Genomic DNA, 26703 nt, shown 5'->3' on the forward strand with positions numbered 1-26703 from the left:
AAAACTCTTTTGTTCTAGGGCTAGAGCTCACTCCTCAGTGCTCCTTTGAGAGGAAGGTTAATCTGATTCCTGTGGACTGAGGGGAATCGAAGTTCCTGTATCCTGGTGTATAATTAAGCTGTTCATTCAGAACACAGCTTCCTTGTGCAGATGTACATCCATTGCCCTTTTTCTTGCGTATGCTGCAATATCTTGATTTTAAAACCATTGTCCTTGTTTTCAAAGTCCTAATGGACTTCTCCCTCTTCAGCTCAGTGGTTAGTATTGTTGCGTCACAGCTTAAAGGACCTGGGTTCAATTCCAACCTCGGACGACTGCCTGTGTAGAGTTTGCAAATTCTCCCAGTGTCTGCGTGGGTTTCCTCCCACAGTCCAAAGGTGTGTACTTTAGGCGGACTGGCCATGCTAAATTGCCCGTAGTGTTCAGGGATTCTATCATAGAATCCCTATAGTGTGGAAACAGGCCATTTGGCCCAACAGGTCCACACTGACCCTCTGAAGAGGAGCCCACCCAGACCCATTCTCCTACTACACTGTAGTTACCCCTAACTAAAAGACCTAACTTACACATCGCTGAACACTTTAGGCTGCAAACTCCACACAGACAGTCGCCTGAAGCGGGAATTGAACCCGGGTCCCTGGTGCTACAAGGCAGCAGTGCTAACTATTCAACAAACATGCCAAGACTTACGATTTTAAGTTTATAATCTCCAACAAGTATCCCCCCCAATCCCAGCTCAAAGATTCCTCCAATTCTGGCCTTTTGAGTGTCTCCTATTTTAATTGTTCCTCCTGTTAATTGTCATGCCTTCGCTGTTTTACCTCGGAGACACTGAGACCTGCAGATACTGGAGGTCAGAGTTGAGAGTGTGGCGCTGGAAAAGTACAGCAGGTCAGACAGCATCCGAGAAGCAGGAGAATTGACGTTTCGGGTGTAAGCCCTTCATTGGAAGGGCTTATTTCTCATGAAGGGCTCCGGCCCGAAACGTTGATTCTCCTGCTCTTCAGATGCTGCTGGACCTGCTGTGCTTTTCCAGCACCACACTTTCAACTTGGCTGTTTTATCCCTGAGTCCTGGAATCCTATCGCAAATCTATTGCCCATATCAACCTCTCTTGCTTCCTTTGAAGATGTTCCCATCCTAATATCTCCTTCAAATAAAAAATAAAGAACTGCAGATTCAGGAGGTCTGAAACAAGAACAGCAGCTGTGGCAAGAAAGTAGAGTTAACGTTTCGGGTCCAGTGACTCTTCACCAGAACTGTCAGGCGCGAGACATTAACTCTGTTTTCACCTCACAGATGCAGCGTGGGTGTCTCTGTGGCTAGCACTGCTGCCTCACAGCGCCAGAGACCCAGGTTTGATTGCAGTCTTGGGCGACTATTTGTGTGAAGTTCGTAAATTGTCTGCGTGGGTTTCCTCTGGGTGCTCTGGTTTCCTCCCACAGCCCAAAGATGTGCAGGTTATGTGGATTGACCATGCTCAATTGCCCATAGAATTCAGGGATGTGCTGGCTAATTAACCTAGCCACGGGAAATGCAGGATTACAGGGATAAGGTAGGGGTTTTGGTCTGTGTGGGATGCTCTTCTGAGGGCCGATAAGGAGCTGATGGGCCTGATGGTCTGCTTCCACACTGTAGGAATTCTATGCTGCCGGACCTGCTTAGTTTCTCCAGCAATTTCTGTTTTGTTTTCCATTAATATCTCCCAATGTGTCTCAGCATCAATTTTCTTTTGATAAATGGACCTGCAAATTGCTTTGCAGTCATTTGCCACATGAAAGACACCGTAGAAATGTAAGTTGTTGTTGCACATCTGAGTACGATAGAGTCAGACTGCCTTCCGATGAAATACCATTTGCAACACGGAAGCTGTCACTGGGTCAACCTGAACCTGGACACATGAGAGAAATGAGCAGGTATTCTCTGGAACCAAGACACAGGTTCCAGGCTAAATAAAAACAAAAAGAACTGTGGATGCTGGAAATCAGAACCTCAAAGTAGAAACTGATAGAAAATCTCAGCAGTTCAGGCAGCATCTGTGGAGAGAAGCCAAAGTTAGCGCTTCGGGTTGAGTGACCCGTCCTGAGGGAGGTGTCACTGGATAGCACCTCCACCCTATCTCACACCATCCTGACCGACAGTACTTTTCGGTAATTGGACAATCAGGAGGGAAGGGGCAGGCAAACAATTGGCCTCAGGATCAATAAGACCCCTCCCATCCGTAAGGCCAGGTTCGATCGTTCATTACCCAGGGTTGGATGTGCGAGCAATATTTGATGTTGGAGTCAGCCACTGACCTTCCAATCTAAGCTATGTTTACATTGTGGTCTCTGTTCGATGTTCTATATCAAGGCTGGTGCTTCCAATGTACTTCAACCTCAGAGGGCAATCTGTGGAGCAGATGAACGTGATCTGCAAGCAAGCAACCATCACCACCTTTGCATTTTACACAGTAGTGAGTTACTCAGCGTGTGTTTCGACCGATGCTTTAGCACTGAAGTAGTCCCTGAGTTTGTAAATCCAAGTCATTAAAATCCTACTTGATTCATAGAAATGCAGAAACATAGAAACAGGAGCAGAAGTAGGCCATTCGGCCCTTTCAAGCCAGCTCTGCCATTCAGTACAATCATGGCTGATCATGTGATTTCAGTATCCCACTCCCACTTTCTCTCCATACCCTTTCAGCTGCCAGGGCCAACTCCAGCTCCCTCTTGAATATATCTAACAAACTGTCCCCAACAGCCTTCTGTGGGAGAGAATTCCACACTTCCAAAACTCTCTGAGTGAAGAAATTCTTCCTCATCTCAGTCCTGAATGGCTTAATTCCTTATTCATAGCCCAGAATGAACAGGACAGAACTTGCCCCTCTGAATACTTCTGTTCCACCTTGTGGTGGGATCAGGTCAGATCCTCATCTTGTATTTAGCTGCACTTAGAGAAAAAGCAGATGTGAACCTGGCAATCTATTTCAAAGGCAATCATGGGGATAAGACAAAATCAATCTTAAGCCAATGAAAGGCGAATTTGGAACTAAAACCGGGAAGTTTCTGGCCCTGGAGAAGGACATTTTACCTTGTAAATGGGCAGTAACTGATCAGCTGTTTTATACCCAGTAATACCTCACTTTTACTGTATTTCAATTGAAGTGAATGGCAGGTGACATATAACTGGTTGTTGATGGGGGTTTAGACTGCGTAACCTTTGCCCAAAGTAAAATTGCCTCTTACTCTTATATATCTCAAGGCAATGCTGAAATGTAAACCTAAGATTAGAAGAAAATTTAATATAAGATGTAAACATGTTACTAAAAGATGCATGTCACAAGTTAAGATGATTCAAGATAAACAAATCGCCTCAGGCAGCATCCATAAAGAGCTGGCAATACATGTTTAAGGCAGAATAGAGGTGATTTAATAAGGAACTCGACATTCTCTATTATTCTTTCATTTCAAGACAGCAATGATCATGGGCTGGAAAATTATTTGCATGACCAGTGACAAAGACATGGTGGCTCAGTGGTTAACACTGCTGCCTCACAGCCCCAGGTCTCACTGAGCCCTTCACCCCCGGTTCAATTCCCACCCTGGGCAACTCTCTGTGTGGAGTTTACACGTTCGCCCTGTGTCAGCATGGGTTTCCTCCCACAGTCTAAAGATATGTGGGTTAGGTAAATTGGCCATGCTAAACTGCCTGCTGTATTAGTCAGGGGTAAATGTGGGAGAGTGGGTCCCTCTTCAGAGGGCCGAAGGGCCTGTTTCCACACTGTTAGGAGTCTAGTCAGTTTCGGGTTTGAAGTATTTGGATTATAATACTGCTATGGTTTTGATTCTTTAACTGAAAGCAGATGTTCATATTTTACTATTTTCTTCCTTTAAATAAACATTTCAGATTGGAGTCTGTGGCTATCTGACTCTGGTTGAAGCTGTACCGGGCGACATACTTGCAGCTCTACCCCCGAGTTTTGCAACACACGGCACCCGTGCTATATTTTTAATCTCACTCACACTGAGCTTCCCACTGGTCATTCTACCCTGTCGACAAGCCATTAGCACGCTCCTTTTTGAACAAGAGGTTAGTTTATTGATCAATCAGACAAACGGTAATTGCCAATATGAGAGAAAGCTGAAGAGAACTTAAGTCTTTGTGGGGTAGACATAGAGAAGATGTTTCCATTTTGTGGGAGACTGCCAGCCATTGAGGGGCCGGAACTGTAAGACAGTTACTAATGAACACCTGGAGCAATTCTAGACAAATTTCTTGATCAGAGGATAGTTAGAATTTATTCCTTACAGGGAGAGATTGTAATGATTAACATGGATGTGTTCAGGGCATGGTCGACAATGGCTTGAGGGAGAAGGCAGAGTATGCTGATACGGTGAAATAGAGTGAGGTTGGATGAAACCTGGAACAGAAATCCCATTATAGACAATTAAATTGAGCCATCTGCTTCTGTATGATTGTTGAGTTTGGTGTAGCATTGGTGGATTATAAGAACACAACCAATGCCACAGGATTTCCATGCCCTTTCCCATCCAATTACTCTTCTGGTTGGCTTAGTTTTCTATTGATAATAACTCATGTTGGCAGTTCTCAGTTACAGACTGAAGCCATAACATTATGAGTGCTCTACAAAACACCTCAATGATTGGGAGAGCCTGGCACATCAGTGCATTTACATCTTCATTCAGAAATTCCGAGTGGATAATCCATCTCAACCTCCTCCAGAGGTCCCCAGCATCACAGGTACTAGTCTTCAGCTAATTCGATTCACTCCATGCGATAAAAAGAAATGGCTGATGTACTGCAAAGGCTATGGGCCCTGACAACATTCCGGCAATGTTGATGCTTCAGAACTTGCCATATCCCTAGCCAAGGAAGGACAGGAAGGACATATAGGAAGGACAGTCTATTGAGTATGCAGAGAGAAATTACTCCTGGATCATAGATTGTATCTGTTGGGTCTTCCCTTTTTCTGAATTTGTTTAAAAATGAGTAAACATGTTGGATTAAAAAAAACTCAAAGGATTTTCAGCAATCACTGTTATATTCTTTACACATTTTACAGAAAGAAGATGGCACATTCTCAGTGAGTGGAGATATGCCCTTTTGTCAGCATGTAATAACTACAATGGTGATAGTTTATGGTACCATGATCATGGGTATCCTGGTACCGGATGGTAAGTGCAATTGGAATGTATGAGCTGGAACTAACAGTATGAGAGTGGCTTAATTTAATAGGAAAACAGACTTGCAGTGGGGTGCTGAATGGCTTCTGAGTTCAGGGGTGCTGGAAACTCTGATAAAATGATGTCCTGGGTAAGTATTAGGGTCCCGTCGTTTTCTGTTGTTGTTGCTTGACCCATAAACTATGACAGTCTCCTGTATTGTCTATTATTACTGCTTTACTGTTCTTTCCAAATAAACATGTTCTCTAGATGATTGCTTCTGGCATGTTCTAGTGGTAGTTACGTTTAGGATTAGGGTTGGGGTTACGGTTAGGATACATTGCAATAGAGTTAGGGTTAGGGTTAGGATTAGAGTTAGGGTGCATTGCAGCAGAGTTAAGTTTAGGGTATGTTGTAATAGAGTTGGGGTACACTGCAATAGGGTTAGGGTTAAGGTGCATTAAAATAGGCTCAGGATTAGGGTGAGGGTTAGGATGAGCATACATTGCAATATGGTTAGAGTTAGGATTACAATTCGGTTACAATGCAGTAAGGTTATGGTTAGGATTAGGATTAGTGTTAAGGTGAGGGTATATTGCAATAAAGTTAGGGTATACTGCAACACGGCTAGGGCGAAGGTTAAAGTACATTGCAGTAGGATTAGGTTTACGTTTAAGGTAGCAGTAGCATTAGGGTTAGGATATAGGGTTACGGTACATTGCAATAAGGTTAGGGTTAGGTTTAGGATTATGGTTAAGGTTGGGGTACTTTGCAATAAGATTAGGGTTAGGGTGAGGGTTAGGATTAGGGTACTTCACTTTTATAAGACAGTTTATGTCATCTCTCGGAAACTGAGTTCAGGGACAAGTGCAAAGTGCTACAGTGCAAAGTAACACAAGGGTTTGTCCCACTGCGAGTGAAGTTTTGTTTGGAGGAGGGACTGAGAGTAAGGAAAATGTGACAAAACGACCAGACTGGAAATGAAGGGAGCTCTTTAATCACAACAAGTTGTTCAATCTGAAATGCACAGCCTGAAAGGGAAGTGGAAAAAGTTTCATATGCAATTTTCAAAACAGGATTGGTTAAATGAATGAAGGAGACAATTTGAAGGGTTATGTGAAAGGGGCAAGGGAGTGGGAGTAATTGGATAGCTCATTCAGCAAACCATGCAAGAGGTTAAATGTCTTTCTTCTGTGCTTTCTGATTCCAGTAAATCCCAAGCTCCTAATAACAAACATCACTTTTTCCTCCTGATAATGTGCTGTAACTTGTGCCAAACTGTAAATGCATGGCCTTTGTTCCATGTTCAAAGCTCCAGACAAGCGTTACCTTTGCTCCTGTTCCTCCGATGAGATTCTTATCATTGCCCTGACAGTGGCCTGTGTTTGGTCTTTCAGTGCAGACTGTGTTAGCAATCATAGGAACCACCATGGGAACAGTCATCTGCTTCATTTGCCCATCTGTATTTCATGCGAAACTACGGAAAGATACTTTCACAGGAAGAGTAAGTATAGCCTTACTACGGCACCTTACGCTGTAAACTTCGGGAGTTAGGTTTAGTCATTTACTATTTCACTTCCAGTGTTGGGAAGTTCTAGGTTCCATTTTCACACCTCAAACCATGGAACATATTCCTATAGGATCATTCCTTCTGGTTAGAAGGTTGGTACAGTGGCTCAGTGGTTAGCACTGCTGCCTCACAGCACCAGGGACCTGGGTTTGATCACAGCCTCAGGTGACTGCCTGTGTGGAGTTTGTATGCTCTCCCTGTGCCAGCATAGGTTTCTTCCCATGGCCCAAAGATGGGCAGGTTTGGTGGATTGGCCATCGGAGTCTGGGTGGGATACCCTTCAGAGGGTCAAGTCAGACTCGAATGGCCCCTATCCACACCATAGGGATTCTATGGAAGGGTGCATTGTCTTTTTCCAGTCAACTGGTGGATCAGGGGTAATTTTAACTCTCACAATGTGCATACATAGGACAGGTGTGGTGTTAACACATGAAAATTCTGTACCCAAATTCAAAACTTCCTACCCCCAATTTTAATGCGAGGGAGGCAAGGGTGCTGACAGCCAATCAGCTCACTGGAAGGAGGTAGGCAATGTAATTATTACAGTGAGACATCATGTTGTGCTGCCAGTTTATCCTTAACCCTGGCCTCACAAAACCAAATGGGTAAAGAGAGGTGAATCTGTTGACACGGAGGTGGGGAAGGGGGTGGGTGGGTAAAGGTTTCCTACTGGCCCCTGAATTGCTGCTGCTTTACCACGTTGCTGCAATCAGACAATTGCTGTATGTCCGACTTACGTTGTAATGATGTCGATACTCTCAAATAGCTTCTCCATGCTTTGGCGCAGGCCTCTCACTCTTCATATTTTGTTTTATTTTCTCTGAGTCTACACCCAGGCTTAAGCCACCAATCACAGTAAGCATCAGTACTAAACACATAATCAAACACACAATTAAACATGACAGCGTTCAACCTCCCACTCTTGACTGTTTTGATCTTCTCTGTTCCTGGTCTTTTTGGTGTTGCCGGAATCGGAATGACCCCACCTCCAGTTTCCCTGATCTCCTCTGGGTTCAGACTGGGATCATCCTCTTTAGTCTGGCCTTCCGACCTCCCCATATTCCCTGGGCTGGTGATGAATGGCCTACCCAGCAGCCTCTCTGTCTGGTCATCCATGGTCAGGAAACAGAGACAAAATATGGCCATCAGGGCTTGGCGTGTGACAGAGAAGCCTGCTCCTCTGCGTTTCCTGGTCTCAAATCAGCAAGCCCCCCTGCCTGTTCACCTCCCACCCCCAGCACAACCCTGAGACGCTTCTCACTTGGAAGTGAGTATCCGACTGGGGAGCATTGGAGTATTCGGAGCTGCGCATGGAAACAAACTGGAAGAAGCATTTCTTGAAGGGTGGGGGTGGCCAGTGTGACAGAGGTGGCTGTGGGCGGTCTTTGTGAAAGAAGCAGTGAGGATTCAAATGCTCAGCTCCGACTGTCAAGCGTGTAAAGAATGGGGGAAGGGGATGAAGTCAGCGAAGGTGAGATTGAATTTGTGATGGTTGCCATGAGCTTTAGTCATCCCTACATTTAGGTGGATAGGAGGGCACAGCTTATTCAGGACTGGATATCTCATGGCATGGGGCAGTCGAGGGGTAAGGAGTGATGATGAAGAGAAAGAGCTGAAGACCTCGATGTTTTCGCAGACAATGTGGAAATGAGAAAGAGGAATGGGCCCCAAAACTTACTTCCTTGGGCACTCCACAAGGTTGCATTGATGGTGTGGTCACAGAGATCATGGGGAAGAGCCTCTGGCTCTGAAAAGACAATGAGAATGGAGTCAAATAAAGGTGATTAACTCCACTGCATAGCAAAGGAAATGGCTGACAGAATAAAATTCATTATCACAGAGAAATAGGAGATTTTTCCATCATTCAATTCTGTCCCACCTCCAATTCCTATTGATCAGTGATAAATTCAGCAACATGTTGAAGTGGCTCTGATTGTTTTGGTAAATATCAATCACATTTGTTTTTTTTTAAACAAAAATGGGACTGTACAGCCATCTTGTTGAACTATATTCCAAGGAACATGCGAATTGTTTCCAACCTACATTCCCAATGGCAAAGCAGCTCATAGAATTCCTGCACTGTGGAAACAGGCAATTTGGCTCATCCCATTCCCACCATCCTTCCAAAGAGCATTCCCAATGGCTCACCCACCTAGCCTGTTCATTCCTGGACACTATAGGGCAATTTAGCATGGTCAATCCACCAAACCAGAGCACCCAGAAGAAGCTTATGCAGACACGGAGAGAATGTGCAAACTCCACACAGAGGCTGGAATCCAACCTAGGTCCGTGGTGCTGTGAGGCAGCAGTGCTAACCACTGAGCCACCGTGCCACCCAGTTTTCTACCTGGGCTGTCTCTCTCTTGTAGATAGATGGTGTGACGGTCCATGTCCAATGCAAAGGGAAGTCCATGCTGGGAAGAGGTTATCCATTTTTACATTGGCAGGCATTTCCAAGTCTGAAACGGCAGTTGAACGTGATGGAAAATATCATGCTATGCTCTGGTTTGGCCTCAGGAACCTCCCTCAGGGAGTCAGGGTAATGTTTTAGTGATATGATCTCTCCAAGGAGAAAAATAATGTAAAGGAAGGCGGAAGCTCGTGTGGAGAAAGTATATTTTCATAGAGCTTTTCGGCCTGTTCCTGTTTTTTACATGCCATGCAGTAAAGGGTTTCCATTAAACAAATTGGTCCAAACTTTTGTGCTTAACACACAATAGTTGGCTTGGGTGGTGAGGCTGAGGCTGGAATTATGAAAGAAAAGCCATTCCAAAACTCAACAGAAAATTCTTCATTTGCTTCATGAAGCTCAATTTAACTCAATAACTCATTCAATATGTGATCTTATCATGTGAAACGATACATCCAGATGTTGTAGTATCGAGAGCCATTTTAAGGCATGTATTTGGGTCAATATTAATGCACTCAAAAGGGTCTCATTTTAAACGTGGTGTTGCAGATTGTTCTGGGTTTCGGAATCCTCTTACTCCTTATCCGTGCATCAAGCATCACTGATTTAAATGGGGAAGAACTCCAATTACAGTCAATCCGGAAATCCAGGGTGCCTGATGAATCAGGAAATGCAAAGATTGCATTAAGGAGTGGAGGTAAGGCAATTTTTAAATTTTCACTGATACTGCCGTTGTGGAAATGTTTCTGTATATCAATCGTTTAAAAAAAAGTTTAAACGGTCATTGTGAATAATCAGGCCTGCTCCGTTTTTGTCTGGCCACTGAGGTGGATCCTGGGGTGAGTAGACAGAAATGTTGCAGTGGGAGTACGATGCACAGCTTGCTGGCAGTTACCCTACTCTGGGCTAGTTTCCAACAAGCCACACCGATGTGAAATCACTGAAGTGTCTTCAAATGGCGGGAAGCCAGGAAAGGCTATTAAGGGAATTTTAAGGGTAATTAAGGCCTCAGTGCTGCTCAGAAGCAACCCCTGTCGTGGATGAATCATGGAAATGAAAATAGCTGACCTCCTGGGAGGAGATCCGGGGCCAATATTTCAGTTGCATTTAAACAAATGCTACCACACCAACCCACCCTACTCTCTCCAATATCAATGTCAAAAGATAGCCTCAGCCATGGTCACGTGACTTCCTGTTAAGGAGGTTTCCAACTTCCACACTGACAGTGTGATAGCTGTCATTCAAAGAGTCATAGCCAAAGAGATATACAACACGGAAAAAGACCCTTCAGTCCAACCAGTCCATGCCGACCAGATATCCTAAATTAATCTAGTCCTATTTGCCAGCACTTGGTCCAGGGTTGGAGGATTTGAGCTATAGGGAGAGGCTGAAGAGGCTGGGGCTGTTTTCCCTGGAGTGTCGGAGGCTGAGGGGTGACCTTTTTTTTTAGATTACTTACCGTGTGGAAACAGGCCCTTCGGCCCAACAAGTCCACACCGACCCGACGAAGTGCAACCTACCCAGACCCATTCCCTTACATTTACCTAACACTACAGGCAATTTACATGGCCAATTCACCTAACCTGCTCATTTTTGGACTGTGGGAGGAAACCAGAGCACCTGAAGGAAACCCACGCAGACACAGGGAGAATGTGCAAACTCCGCACAGACAGTTGCCTGAGGCGGGAATTAACCCGGGTCTCTGAAGTTGTGAGGCAGCAGTGCTAACCACATGCTGCCCACCTGATTGAGGTTTACAATATTATGAGGGGCACGGATAGGATAACTAGACAAAGTCTTTTCCCTGGGATCGAGGAGTCCAGAACTAGAGGGCATAGGTTTAGGGTGAGAGGGGAAAGATATAAAAGAGACCTAAGGGGCAACGTTTTCACGCAGAGAGTGGTACGTGTATGGAATGAGCTGCCAGAGGATGTGGTGGAGGCTGGTACAAGTGCAACATTTAAGAGGCATTTGGATGGGTATATGAATAGGATGAGTTTGGAGGGACATGGGCCGGGTGCTGGCAGGTGGAATTAGATTGGGTTGGGATATCTGGTTGGCATGGACGGGTTGGACCAAAGGGTCTGTTTCTATGCTGTACATCTCTATGACTCCATATCCCTCTGAACCCTTCCTATTCATATACCCATCCAGATGCCTTTTAAATATTGTAATTGTACCAACCTCCACCACTTCCTCTGGCAGCTCATTCCATTTACGCAGCACCCTCTGCGTCAAAACGTTGCCCCTCAGGTCCTTTTTAAATCTATCACGTCTCACCTTAAACCTATGCCCTCTAGTTTTCGACTCCCCTACCGTGGGAAAAAGACCTTGGTTATTCACCCTAACAAAACCTGTCATGATTTTATAACCCTCTGTAAGGCCACGCCACAGATCTCCAATTCTCCAGTGAAAAAAATGCCCCAGTCTATTCAGTTTCTACCTCGAGCACGAACCCTCCAATCACAGCAACACCCAAATGTGTTTATAAATGCTGAGAGGGTCCCTTCACTGTGAGGCATTCTGTCTCACCCTCTCCTGCATTAACAGTCTGTAATTCTCTCAGTATTCAAGGGGCACACATGGGTGTTCCTGTATGAGGAGTCTGCTTTCCATCCTGAACTGGATGGTGAGTGTGCCCACTGGTTATTCCTTGAAAATTCATGTTGAGTGACTCCGTCAAGCACTGTGGTACTGTTTATCAGTCACTGGGCACCATCAGGCACTGTGGTACTGTTACACAGTCACTGGGCGCCATCAGGCACTGTGGTACTGTTACACAGTCACTGGGCGCCATCAGGCACTGTGGTACTGTTACACAGTCACTGGGCGCCATCAGGCACTGTGGTACTGTTACACAGTCACTGGGCACCGTAAGGCACTGTGGTACTGTTACACAGTCACGGGGCGCCATCAGGCACTGTGGTACTGTTACACAGTCACTGGGCGCCATCAGGCACTGTGGTACTGTTACACAGTCACTGGGCACCGTAAGGCACTGTGGTACTGTTACACAGTCACTGGGCGCCATCAGGCACTGTGGTACTGTTACACAGTCACTGGGCACCGTAAGGCACTGTGGTACTGTTACACAGTCACTGGGCACCGTAAGGCACTGTGGTACTGTTACACAGTCACCGGGCCCCATCAGGCACTGTGGTACTGTTACACAGTCACTGGGCACCATAAGGCATTGTGGTACTGTTACACAGTCACCGGGCCCCATCAGGCACTGTGGTACTGTTACACAGTCACCGGGCCCCATCAGGCACTGTGGTACTGTTACATAATCAACAGGCACTATCAGGCACTGTGGTGATATTACACAGTCACTTGGCCCCATCAGGCACTGTGGTACAGTTACACAGTCACTGGGCACTGTCAGGCACTGTGGTACTGTTCCACAGTCACCAGGCATCATCAGGCACTGTGTTACTGTTACACAGTCACCGGGCATCATCAGGCACTGTGGTATTGTTACACAGTCAATTGGCATCATCAGGCACTGTGGTTCGGCTACACAGTCACTGGGCACTGTTAGGCACTGTGGTACTGTTACAGTAAGTGGGCACCATCATGCACTGTGCTACTGTCACACAGTCACCGGGCACCGTCAGGGAATGTGGTTCGGCTGCACAGTCACTGGGTACTGTCAGGCACTGTGGTACAATTATACAGTCAACGGGCACCGTCAGGCACGGTGGTACTGTTGCACAGTCACTGGGCACCATCAGGCACTCTGATACTGTTATACAGTCACCGGGCACCATCAGGCACGGTGGTACCATTGCATAGTCACTGGGCACCATCAGGCACTGTATTACTGTTACACAGTCGCCAGGCACTATCAGGCACTGTAATTTGGCTACACAGTCACTGGGCACTGTCAGGCACTGTGGTACTGTTATACAGTCATCAGGCACTATCAGGCACTGTGGTACTGTTACATAGTCACTGGGCACCATAAGGCACTGCGGTACTGTTACACAGTCACTGGGCACCGTCAGGCACTGCGGTACTGTTACACAGTCACTGGGCACCGTCAGGCACAGTGGTACTGTTACACAATCACTGGGCACCGTCAGGAACTGTGGTACTGTTACACAGTTGCCGGGCACTGTTAGGCAGTGTGGTACTGTTACACAGTCACTGGGAACCATCAGGCACTCTGTTAATGTTACACTGACACTGGACACCATCAGGCATTGTGGATCTGTTATACAGTCATCCAGGCACTGATGGGCATTGTGGCACTGTTACACAGTCACCGGGCACCATTAGGCACTGTGGTTCGGCTACACCATCACTGGGCACTGTCAGACACTGGGTACTGTTACACAGTCACCGGACACTGTCAGGCACTCTGGTACTGTTATGCAGTCACCAGGCATTGTTAGGCACGGTGGTACTGTTACACAGTCACCGGGCACCAGTAGGCACTGTGGTTGGGCTACACAGTCACTGGGCACTGTCAGGCATTGTGGCACTGTGACACAGTCATTGGGCACCGTCAGGCGCTGTGGTGCTGTTATACAGTCACTGGGCACTGTTAGGCACTGTGGTACTGTTATACAGTCACCGGACACCATCAGGCACTGTAGTTCGGCTGCACAGTCAATAGACGCTGTCAGGTCTTGTGGTATTGTTATACAGTCACTGTGAACCATCAGGTACTGTGGTACTGTTATACAGTCACTGGGCACTGTCAGGCACTATGTTAATGTTACACAGTCACTGGGCACTGTCAGACCCTGTGGTACTGTTACACAATCACTGGGCACCATCCGGCTCTGTGGTACTGTTAAATAGTCACTGGGCACCATCAGGCACGATGGTACTGTTTTTAAGTCACCGGACTCTGTTAGGCATTGTGGTACAGTTATACAGTTACCGGGCACCATCAGACACTGTGGTTCGCTACACAGTCACTGGGCACTGCCAGGCATTGTGGTACTGTTACACAGACACCGGGCACTGTCAGGCACTGTGTTACTATTACACAGACACTGTGTACCGTCAGGTACTGTGGTACTGTCATACAGTCACCAGGAACTGTTAGGAATTGTGATGCTGTTACACAGTCACCGGGCACCATCAGGCACTGCGGTACTGTTATACAATCACTGGGCACTGTCAGGCACTGTGGCACTGTTTCACAGTCACCGGGCACCATCAGGCACTGTGGTACTGTTATACAATCACTGGGCACTGTCAGGCACTGTGGCACTGTTTCACAGTCACCGGGCACCATCAGGCACTGTGGTACTGTTATACAATCACTGGGCACTGTCAGGCACTGAGGCACTGTTTCACAGTCACCGGGCACCATCAGGCACTGTGGTACTGTTATACAGTCACTGGGCACCGTCAGGCATTGTGTTACTGTTACACACTCACCAGACACCATCAGGTACTTGAGTGCTATTATACAATTACCGGGCACTATCAGACACTGTGGTACTGTTTCACAATCACTTGGCATTGTCAGGCGTTGTGGTACTGTTTCACAATCACTGGGCATTGTCAGGCACTGTGGTACTGTTACACAGTCGCCAGGCACTATCAGGAACTGTGGTACTGTCATACAGTCACCAGGCACCATCAGGTACTGTGGTGCTGTTATACAGTCACCAGGCACTATCAGGTACCGTGGTACTGTTATACAGTCACTGGGCACTGTCAGGGACTGTGGTACTGTTACACAGTCATCGGACACCATCAGGCACTGTGTTACTGTTACAGTCACTGGACACTGTCAGGCATTGTGTTACTGTTACACAGTCACTGGGCACCATCAAGCGCTGTGGTACTGTTACACAGTCACCAGGCACTGTCAGGCACTGTGGTACTGTTTCAGTAAGTGGGCACTGTCAGGCGCTGTGTTACTGTTACACAGACACCAGGCAACATCGGGCACTGTGTTTCTGTTTCACAGACACCAGGCATCGTAAGGCAATGTGGCACTGTTATACAGTCACCAGGTGCTGTTAGGCACTGTGGTACTGTTACACAGACACCAGGCACCATCGGGCACTGTGTCACTGTTACACAGTCACCGGGCACTGTCAGGCACTGTGGTACTGTTAAACACTGACAAGGTGCTATCAGGCACTGTGGTACTGTTCCACAGTCACCGGGCTCCATCAGGCACTGTGATACTGTTATACAGTCACCAGGCACTGTCAAGCACTGTGTTACTGTTACACAGTCACCAGGCATCATCAGATACTGTGGAACTGTTATACAGTCATCGGGCATGATCAGGCACTGTGGTACTGTTACACAGTGACCGGGCACCATCAGGCACTGTGGTACTGTTACACAGTCACTGGGCACTGTCAGGTACTGTTATGCAGTCACCGGACACGATCAGGCACTCTAGTACTGTTCTGCAGTCACCGATCAGAGTTGGGCACTGTGGTACTTTTACACAGTCACTGGGCACCATCAGGATCTGTGGTACTGTCATACAGTCACCAGGCACTGTTAGGAATTGTCATACTGTTACACAGTCACTGGGCACCATTAGGCACTATGGTTCAGCTACACCATCACTGGGCATTGTCAGGCACTGTGGTACTGTTACGCAGTCACCGTGCACCATCAGGCACTCTGGTATTGTTGTACAGTCACCGGGCATTGTTAGGCATGGTGGTACTGTTACACAGACACCAGGCACTGTGGTACTGTAACACAGACACTGGGCACTGTCAGGCACTGTGTTACTATTACAAAGACACTGGGTACCGTCAGTCACTGTGGTACTGTTACACAGTCACCGGGCACCCTCAGGCACTGTGGTGCTGTTATACAGTCACTGGGCACTGTTAGGCACTGTGGTACTGTTACACAGTCACCAGGCACCATCAGGCACTGTGGTACTGTTACACAGTCACCAGGCACCATCAGGCACTGCGGCACTGTTTCACAGTCACTGGGGACCATCAGGCACTGTGGTGCTGTTATACAGTCACCAGGCACCATCAGGCACTGTGGTACTGTTACACAGTCACTAGGCACCATCAGGCACTGTGGTACTGTTACACAGTCACTGGACACTGTCAGGCATTGTGTTACTGTTACACAGTCACTGGACACCGTCAGGCACTGTGGTACTGTTACACAGTCACTGAGCATTGTCAGGCACTGTAGTACTGTTACAGTCACCGGGCACCATCAGGAACTATGGTACTGTCATACAATCACCAGGCATTGTCAGGCACTGTGGCACTGTTACACAGTCACTGGTCACCGTCAAGCACTGTGGTACTGTTACACAGTCATCGGGCACCATCAGGTACTGTGGCACTGTTACACAGTCATGGGGCATTGTCCGGCACTGTAGTACTGTTACATAGTCACCGGGCACCATCAGGCGCTGTGGTACAATTACACAGTCACCGGGCACCATCAAGCGCGGTGGTACTGTTACACAGTCACCGCGCACAGTCAGGCACTGTGTTTCTGTTACACAGACACCAGGCACCATCGGGCACTGTGTTACTGTTACACAGTCACTGGACACTGTAAGGCATTGTGTTACTGTTACACAGTCACCGGGCTCCATCAGGCACTGTGATACTGTTATACAGTCACCAGGCACTGTCAGGCAGTGTGTTACTGTTACAGTCACCAGGCATCATTAGGTACTGTGGAACTGGGCACTGTGCTTTGGCTACACAGTCACTGGGTACTGTCAGGTATTGCTATGCAGTCACCGGACACGATCAGGCACTCTAGTACTGTTCTGCAGTCACCGATCAGAGTTAGGCACTGTGGTACTGTTACACAGTCAACGGGCAATGTCTGGCACTGTGGTACTGTTACACAGTCACCAGGCACCATCAGGTACTGTGGTGCTGTTATACAGTCACCGGGCACTATCAGGCACTGTGGTACTGTTACACAGTCACTGGGCACTGTCAGGTACTGTGTTACTGTTACACAGTCACCGGGCACCATCAGGCACTGTGGCTTGGCTACACAGTCACTGGGCACTGTCAGGTACTATGTTACTGTTACACAGTCACCGGGCACCATCAGGCACTCTGGTACTGTTATGCAGTCACCTGGCAGTGTTCGGCACTGTGGTACTGTTACACAGTCACCGGGCACCATCAGGCACTGTGGTTGGCTACACAGTCACTTGGCACCGTCAGGCACTGTGGTGCTGTTACATAGTCACCGGCACTATCAGGCACTTTGGTACTGTTACAGATTCACTGGTCACTGTCAGGCGCTGTGGTACTGTTACATAGTCACCGGGCACTGTCAGGCAATATGATACTGTTACAAAGTCACTGGGCACCGTTAGGCACTGTGGTACTGTTAGACAGTCACTGGGCACTGTTTAGAACTGTGGTATTGTTACACAGTCACCTGGTACCGTCAAGCACTGCGGTACTGTTATACAGTCACCGGCACTATCAGGCACTGTGGTATTGTTATACAGTCACCGGCACTATCAGGCACTGTGGTATTGTTATACAGTCACCGGCACTATCAGGCACTGTGGTATTGTTACAAGGTCCTTGGGCACCATCAGGCACTGTGGTATTGTTACAAGGTCCTTGGACACCATCAGGTACTGTGGTATTGTTACACAGTGCTTGGGCACCATCAGGCACTGTGGTATTGTTACACAGTCACTGGGCACTGTTCGGCACTGTGGTACTGTTACAAAGTCACTGGGCACCATCAGGCACTGTGGTATTGTTACACTGTCACCGGGCATCATCAGGCACTGTGGTATGGTTACTCAGCCCCTGGGCACCGTCGGGCACTGTTGTACTGTTAGTTGAAAAATATGTTGCTGGAAAAACACAGCAGGCCAGGCAGCATCCGAGCAGCAGGAGAATCGACGTTTCAGGCATAAGCCCTTCTTCTGTTTTTCCAGCACCACATTTTTCAACTCTGGTACTCCAGCATCTGCAGTCCTCACTTTCCAATGTTGTACTATTACACTGTTACTGGGTACCATCAGGCACTGTGGTACTGTTACGCAGTCACCGGGCACCATCAGGCACTGTGATACTGTTACACTGTCACCGGGCACCATCAGGCACTGTGGTACTGTTACACTGTCACCGGGCACCATCAGGCACTGTGGTACGGTTACTCAGCCCCTGGGCACCATTGGGCTCTGTGGTGCAATACAATGTGGGTGCCACCCTGATTACTGGCTCCCATCCCCTCTGGAAGGCGGTTGCATAGTAATAGCATCACTGAACTGGTAATCCAGACCTGCAGGTCCTGGGGACATCAGTTTGAATCCCACATGGCAGATGGTGAAATTTGAGTTCAACAAAGATCTGTTAACTGGAAAAGCTACTTTAATGGCAACCACTGTAGTTTGTCTAAAAGTCCACCTGCTTGACTGATGTTCGTTTGGGAAAGAAATCTGCCGTCCTTGCCTGGTCTGGCCTACAAGTGACTCCAGGCCCACAGCCATTCGCCTTCCTCAGTACCAGGTCAATGAGGTGTCATCTGGTTATCATTAAGGGTGGGCTGAAGTGTCCTTCTTAACTCTGGGTTGCTGAGACTGGGTGGAACTCTCCTTCATTTGCTCTCAGCCAGACTCCAAAGTCAGGATGAGGGCCTGAATCCTGTCGTCTGGTCTGTTGTAATCGACTAAACCACTGACCAGGGCTGTAAAGGTGGATATCAATTATGCGCAATGTTTCCAAGTTTGACAAATGATATAATAGATACATGCCTAAAAATAATGGTCCCCAGAAAAAGATGTATCATGGGAAGGTTTGACAGAATTATAATTCATTCACAATTTAAAACCCATTCTGTACCGATAGACAAAGAAGTGCTTGAAGGGAACTTTGCAACAAGACTAAGCCATTCTGATAGGATAGATCGACAAAATCTTTTCCCTGGGCGGGGGGAGTCCAGAACTAGAGGGCATAGGTTTAGGGTGAGAAGGGAAGGATATAAAAGGGACCTAAGGGGCAACTTTTTCATGCAGAGGGTGGTGCGTGTATGGAATGAGCTGCCAGAGGAAGTGGTGGAGGCTGGTACAATTACATCATTTAAAAGGCATCTGAATGAATTTATGAATAGGAAGGGTTTAGAGGGATATGGGCCAAGTGCTGGCAAATGGGACTAGATTAGATTAGAGGATATCTGGTAGGCATAGATGAGTTGGACCAAAGGGTCTGTTTCTTTGCAGTACATCTCTATGACTCTATGCTCTATGAGCATATTTGGAGCCATTGAATCACATCATGGCTGATGTGTGTTCTTAACTCCATTTACTGTGTGGGTTCTCTAACCCTTAACGTTCTGACAAAAATACACCAATCTCAATTGTAACATTTTGAATTGCCCTCCAATTTCGCAGCTTACTGGAGGAAAGAGTTGGGAGTTCATGTTGTGGCTGTACAGGACATTGGTTAGGCCACTGTTGGAATATTGCATGCAATTCTGGTCTCCTTCCTATAGGAAAGAATATGTGAAACTTGAAAGGGTTCAGAAAAGATTTACAAGGATGTTGCCAAAGTTGGAGGATTTGAACTATAGGGAGAGGCTGAACAGGCTGGGGCTGTTTTCCCTGGAGCGTCGGAGGCTGAGGGGTGACCATAGAGGTTTACAAAATTATGAGGGGCATGGATAGGATAAATAGACAAAGTCTTTTCCCTGGGGTTGGGGAGTCCAGAACTAGAGGGCATAGGTTTAAGGTGAGAGGGGAAAGATATAAAAGAGACCTAAGGGGCAACTTTTTCACTCAGAGGGTGGTACGTGTATGGAATGAGCTGCCAAGGGATGATGTGGTGGAGGCTGGTACAATTGCAACATTTAAGGATGGGTATATGAATAGGAAGGGTTTGGAGGGATATGGGCCGGGTGCTGGCAGGTGGGACTAGATTGGGTTGGGATATCTGGTCGGCATGGACGGGTAGGACCAAAGGGTCTGTTTCCATGCTGTACATCTCTATGACTCTATGACTCCATTGCCCCTGTTTGTCATCCAAATGGCTTTGCTCTGTACTTTAAGGATCGTTCCTCGATCTTCTGGTGTCTCTTACTTGTAGGCTTGGCTTCTTGAGCAAAACACCTGCTGAATATACTAACATGTATTTATTCCCCCATGCACCCCACCCACCCCTGCTACACCCACAGAACTGATCTTACCAGAACTGATGAATGACGTTGGAGATAAACAAATGAAACGAAAAGGTCGAATGTTGACATACAAGCAAGTTACCTTAAGCACTGGTGTCAACGAAGAAAATACCAGTACAAAAGAAATTACCCAACTACAAGAAGGCAGTTTACCCTCCACACCCAGCACTGGGGCAAGACTGAAGGAACTGAAAGAAGCCAAAAGGACATTCATACCTGTATCAGAAAACAGGCAGAAGACAAAAATATTCAAACTCCCTACGGCGCGAACACACACAGATGGTCCCTCGGGGGATGAGGTGAAAAGCAACACACAGATTGAAACTTACCATTTATTTTTCCATTTTAACATAACTTAATTTTGGAAAGCCTGAAAGAATTAGGGAGGTAAAAACAATGATTGCAGATGCTGGAAACCAGATTCTGGATTAGTGGTGCTGGAAGAGCACAGCAGTTCAGGCAGCATCCAAGGAGCTCCTTGGATGCTGCCTGAACTGCTATGCTCTTCTAGCACCACTAATCCATGAAAGAATTAGGGGAGGAGTTAAAAAAAAACCCACAATGCCTCAGTTTTGCTCTCTGCCCTCAATACTGTTGCCCTAATGGAGAGCCATGCCAAGAATCTGACGTGCCTCTCCTTTTAACTGTCGTTGACTGGAAGTACAGGCTTGACTCATTTCTGTGCTATTATTTGTGCTATTATTCTGTGCTAATGAATCATCTCTGAGTCTGTTGTTCATCCAGGGGAATGAATTGCCACTTCCAATCCTGGATCCAACATTGCTGACCATAGCACACCTTTCAACACTATGAAACAACCTTTGAAAATATGGCATATGCAGTATTTCACAATCAACTCTGAGCAAACTGTCTGTAATGCATGTCAAGTATTGGTCAACGTGAGCAGCTTTTCTCTGTGAGCATATTAACTTGGATTTTATAATTGTATTTCCAAAGAGGCATTAACCAAGCAGGAATCAAGCCAGAATGATACAACATTTTATGCGCAGGATCTGTTTCTTTTCAGGAAATAACCAGTTCCGATGTTGAAAGGATGGAAGAGCAGGGATTTCAGGCCACTTGCCAAATTGGGAAGTGTTGTCATGCTGACAGAAGGAGGGTGTGTTGGTTTGCATGGTGGCACATTTAAAGACACCATGGAAAGTGGGAATAGTTTTTTTTAAAATCATGAGCATTGTAATTTCTGCTCACTACAGCATCCTAACCCTGACCCAAACCATGACCATATCCCTGATGCAGACCCTAACCCTGAGCGTGTCCCTGATGCAGACCCTAACCCTGACCCTAACCCTGATGCAGACCCTAACCCTGGCCCTAACCCTGAGCGTATCCCTGATGCAGACCCTAACCCTGACCCTAATCCTGACCGTATCCCTGATGCTGACCCTGACCCTAACCCTAACCGCATCCCTGATGTTGACCCTAACCCTAACCTGAATCTTGACTGTAATTCTGACTCTAACCTTGACCCTAATCCTGACCCTAACTCTGACTGTATCCCTGATGCTGACCCTAATCCTGACCCTATCCTTGACCCTAATCCTGACCCTAACTCTGACTGTATCCCTGATGCTGACCCTAATCCTGACCCTATCCTTGACCCTAATCCTGACCCTAACTCTGACTGTATCCCTGATGCTGACCCTAATCCTGACCCTAACCTTGACCCTAATGCTCACCCTAATCCTGACACTAACCCTGACTGTATCCCTGATACTGACCCCAACACTGACCCTAATTCTGAACCTAACCCTGACCCTAACCCTGACCCTAACTGTAACTGTATACCTGATGCTGACCCTAATCCTGACCCTAACCCTGACCCTAATTCTAACCCAAACCCTGAATGTATCCTGATACTGACCGTAACCCTGACCCTAGTTCTGACCCTAACCCTGACCCTAACCATGACCATAAAAATGATGCTGAACCTAATCCTGAATTTAATCCTGACCCTGACCCCTATCCTGACCCTACCCTGACTGTATCCCCAATCGTATCCCTGATCCTGACCATGTCCTTGATTCTGACCATATCCCAATGGCATCCACATGCTGAACTCACATTGTATCACATCACTCTGAGGGGCAGGAAGACTCCTCCATGTTTCCCTGAGCATGGATCTCGGAGGAGAACCCGTATTGGGTCTCAATCCCCAAGTAACATCAGCTTGGATATTCTTTTCCTTCTGTTCAATCCCCTCCAGAGCCTCGACACCTCCTCTCCCTCTGTATCTTCCGTTAGCTCTACAACCGTTTGTAATTACCAAGTTCCATTGGATCCAGCCTTTTGTGCACCCTCCACTTCCTTTATCAAATGTCTTCAGCCATTTAGCTCCTGAGTCCTGACATTCCTTTCCTAAATGTCTCCACCCTCTCCCTTCCTTTTCCAGGTACATGCTTTTATACCCTACTTTGTGAGCAAGCAGCTTTCACCTCAGTCCCAATGATTCTTCCTTCAGCCTGTCACATGTTTCCATCTAATAACACTCTGTGATGCAGCTTAAGACATCTTGCCGTGTCACTGCGAGACCTTGTTTTTAATCTTTGTAAATCTATAGAGAAATAAACCCTTGGAGCAGTGGCTGGATGGTGGAAGTTTTAATCGTGGAGATGGATATTGCAGGGACCCAGGAAACTGCATGGACCGTTGAAATGGTGGGTGGAAGACAGCTGCTGAAACAGCAACCCCAAACACGACAGATTCTACTTTTGTCAGCGAGGGTGGGGGAGGGTAAATGGGGTACTACTTGGATGCTGCCTGAACTGCTGTGCTCTTCCAGCACCACTAATCCAGAATACAATTCACATAGAAGAGCGATCCAAACTGAGCAAGGCCATTTCAACTCAGTGCTGATTTCAAACCTGTCTGATATTGGCTGCTGAGGTAAGCATGTGGGAATCCATATAGAGGGGAGGTAAATGTCCTTGGAGGACAGATGATTCTGTTTAAATGCCATGATCTGAATGCTTTTAAAATCTTTAAATATAAAATAAGAACAGGTTCAAGTTGTCGATGATCTCTGTTGAATTACTTTGACTGAACAACAATCTTAGACTTAAAAAAGCTTCTTTGTTCACTTGTTTTTATTCATTTACTGCTGAGTTACCTCAGATCATTCAGAGTGACCATAGGTGTTGAATACTCTGAGCTCAGTGCTGTTAGAGCCAGTTGACTGTCCTGCCCATATAACCAAATGACCCACCCTGCTGCTCTATTGACCCATAAGGGACCCACTCTACTCAGCAACCATGACTTAAGTTAGATCCTCAACCAAAGTTCATATTCCACCTGGGGGCAATGGATAGAAGTCAGTCAAAGGAATCTTGAAGCCAAGAGGCATTCAGGACAATTGTTGCATCACCATCCATTGCCACGACTGAGTTCAGCCGAGATTAGTATATCTTCTGAGTTATATAAACGTTTGTAACTTGGGAAAGAGGTTTTATAATCCACTCCAACTAGGTGCTTGTAGGTGGGGGCAGACCCAGGAATCAGAAGGCAACAGTATTTCAGTGCTGTCAGGAGGAACACGCCTTGTATCCCAATTCTGAATCTATTACTACATTCACCTTTGAAGGGGGGAGCCAGGAATTGTCACAATCGGGTTTCAAGAAGATGCACATGAACCTCCGAGGCATTTGATGATGTAGAGGTCATGTGTTAGAGACTCCATTAGAAGCTCAGATCTAGTACAGTTTACAACAGGTAGCTCTGCTGCCACATCATCAGGTGCATTTTGTATATTAATATTGTCAATAAACATTGTTTAAAAGAAACCTTAAGGTCTGACCTGTTCTTGTATTTAAGAACTGAAAAACTAACACAGCAATGTTTTCCCCCATATGTTAGTCTGTTGTTGTATGCAAACAACATATCTCAAAAACTAATGGACAGCTTCCAAAAAAACTTGGCACACACATCGGAAATGGCCCAAAAATAGAACTGATTACATTTTGGTGAAGATGCAGATCCAGTTACAGATCCCAGATTTTAATTTGTTAGTTTTTCCAAAATTCCGGATGCAAATTGAGGGAGTACCAGCTGCAATGCAGTTTAATTTGTTCCTCTCCCCTCACATTTGTGAACCAAAGGATGAACACTTCACAACTGCTGCATTTTCTGTACTGCACGTGTTAAGCCTTAAGCTTCATAAACATCAAAATATTTTCAAAAATGCCTCAGATTAAGACGTGTGAAAAGGAAAATAAAACTTCCCTATTCCAGGTTGGTTTTATATTTCAGTTCCAGAATTATGAGGTAACCAGAAAATGCACATTATTTGTACAAGGACATTACCAAACAGGTCAAATTTGGCAATACAGAAACTGCAATGCAAACTGTAGACTCGTCAACTCATTTCTGTTTGATGCAGAAGGAGGCCACTCGGCCCATTGTTTTCATGCTGGTTTAACAAAATCTGACTACACTCATTGCGTTTCTTGCTTTTGACTTGAGGTGCCTGACCACACTTGTCTTTGCAGCTTGATTTATGATGCATGTTCGCATTTCATGTCAAACATGCTGTGGTCTGTACAGTCCACGGTTTACTAACTTTGGATGTACAATGATGGGGAAGGCCTTCGACAGCAGCCCATTGAGACTTGGTTATAGCTGCACCATAATGGAGTGCATCTGTCAGCACGTGGCCCTCAACCCTGCAATGTGCCAGTCTGCAACACTCAGTCACCGACAGCGGTGCAGCGCAGCAAGGCCAGCAGATTTCAGCAAGGTCAAAGAGCATTCTTCTGCGAGTTGGCAGTAACCCCAACAACAGTTTCTTTTTTCATTTGTTCAGGGGATGTCTGGCGCCAGTGGTTAGGCCAGCATTTACCGTCCATCCCTAATCGCCTTTGAGAAGGCGGTGGTGAGCTACTGTAATCCATGTGGTGTGGGCTCATGCTTAGTGCTGCTGGGAAGAATTTCAAGATTTTGACACCTTAACAGTGAAGGCATGATGTGGCGTTTCCAAGTCGGGATGGAATTTACATGGGACAGTGTTCCCATTCGTCTGCTGCCCTCGTCTTTCTCAGTGTCGAAGGTTGTAGCTTTAGAGGTTGTTGGCAAAGGAGATTTGGTGAGTTGTTGCAGTGCATCTTGTAACACTGGTACACACTGCCACACATGGTGGATGACAAGCCCTGACTTGCAGGTGGTGGATAGGTTTTGGACAGTCAGGAGGGGAGTTACTCACCACAGGGGTTCCCAGCCCCTGACATTCTCCGGTAGCCACAATATTTATCCTTGGGTCAGCTGTACATTCGGTTTTCATGTCCAGTTTAGCAGCTGGTTAATGGCAACACCCCAGGATATTGATGGTGGTGGATTCAGCAATGGTAATGCTATTAAATGTCAAGGGGGAGCATTTTAAAGTATGTATCTGGGAAGAGACTGTGAAGCACTGAGTGCCGTGTTCTGGAGCTGCTTGGGATGAATTTCAACACTTTGTCTTACTTTCAGGCCGACTTTGCAAAGGCAGACTCCTGAAGGATTCCAAAAGGAAGGAATTAGTCTTCTCTCCAATGTAGCTGCTTTGAAGATAATGTGCAGAGTGGAATGTAACTATCAGTTTTATGTTCAAATAACATGTTAAAATGCAAAAATATCCTTTGAGACATCTGGTCAGTATAAGGTAGCACTAAACTTTGGAATGACACTGTAGCTCAGTGGTTAGCACTGCAGCCTCACAGTCCCAGCCTTGGGCAATGGTCTGTGGAGAGTTTGCAAGTTCTCCCCATGCCTGTGTGTGTTTGCTCTGGCTTCTTTCCACAGTCCAAAGATCTGCAGGTTAGCCATGTGAAATTCCCCAAAGTGTCCAGGGATGTGTAGGTTAGGAGGATTAGCCATGGGAAACGCAGGGTTACAGGAATAGAGTGGGATGTTCTTCTGAGGGTCAGTGAATACTTGATGGGTTGAATGGCCTGCTTCCATACTGCACCAATTCAATGACAAAGTCAGGTTTTCCCAACTGAATGCGTTTTATTTTTGATCTCCTCAAAGAGCTACATCTGAGATGTTAACTGATTTGTTCTCACAGCAGCTGCCTGACCTACAGAATTTTCTGTTTTTGATACCAGTTCATTGTGGATGGTTGAGAGGAATACATCTCCCTGGTGTTCCAGATGCCACATCGGCCAAGGGCTTTCCTCCCCTGGTCACAATGTCATACTATCAGCTTCCTAAAAGAAAACCTGACACTCTTGAAAATGACCCAAGTGTCCTTCATTGTCATTAAAGGCAACCAGTATCTCATGGGATTGTCAGGCGTGGGCTGACTGTTCCCTTCAGAAGGAAGGAAGCTTCCCTTGGAAGTTCAAAGCCAAACAAACGTTTGCTTCAACAGCTCCAGGCAGCCTTGTGTATATCTTGCAAGGTCAATTGATGTCCTTCTCGCATTTCATTAA

At 46.5% G+C, this 26703-nt stretch overlaps 1 protein-coding gene across 1 annotated transcript in view; it reads left to right on the forward strand.

Annotated features, from left to right (window-relative positions):
* LOC140464786 (solute carrier family 38 member 10-like) overlaps nucleotides 1–24050 on the forward strand; it is a 53735-nt gene extending 29685 nt beyond the window's left edge. The window contains exons 7-12 of the mRNA XM_072560273.1: nucleotides 2353–2455; nucleotides 3889–4071; nucleotides 5066–5177; nucleotides 6563–6669; nucleotides 9695–9842; nucleotides 20276–24050. Of these exons, the coding sequence (XP_072416374.1) occupies nucleotides 2353–2455; nucleotides 3889–4071; nucleotides 5066–5177; nucleotides 6563–6669; nucleotides 9695–9842; nucleotides 20276–20637 (1015 nt within the window). The 3' untranslated portion in view covers nucleotides 20638–24050. The remainder of the gene's footprint in view (nucleotides 1–2352; nucleotides 2456–3888; nucleotides 4072–5065; nucleotides 5178–6562; nucleotides 6670–9694; nucleotides 9843–20275) is intronic.
* The last annotated feature ends 2653 nt before the right edge of the window (nucleotides 24051–26703 follow it).

Source organism: Chiloscyllium punctatum, chromosome 40, assembly GCF_047496795.1.
Source record: "Chiloscyllium punctatum isolate Juve2018m chromosome 40, sChiPun1.3, whole genome shotgun sequence".
Taxonomy (NCBI): domain Eukaryota; kingdom Metazoa; phylum Chordata; class Chondrichthyes; order Orectolobiformes; family Hemiscylliidae; genus Chiloscyllium; species Chiloscyllium punctatum.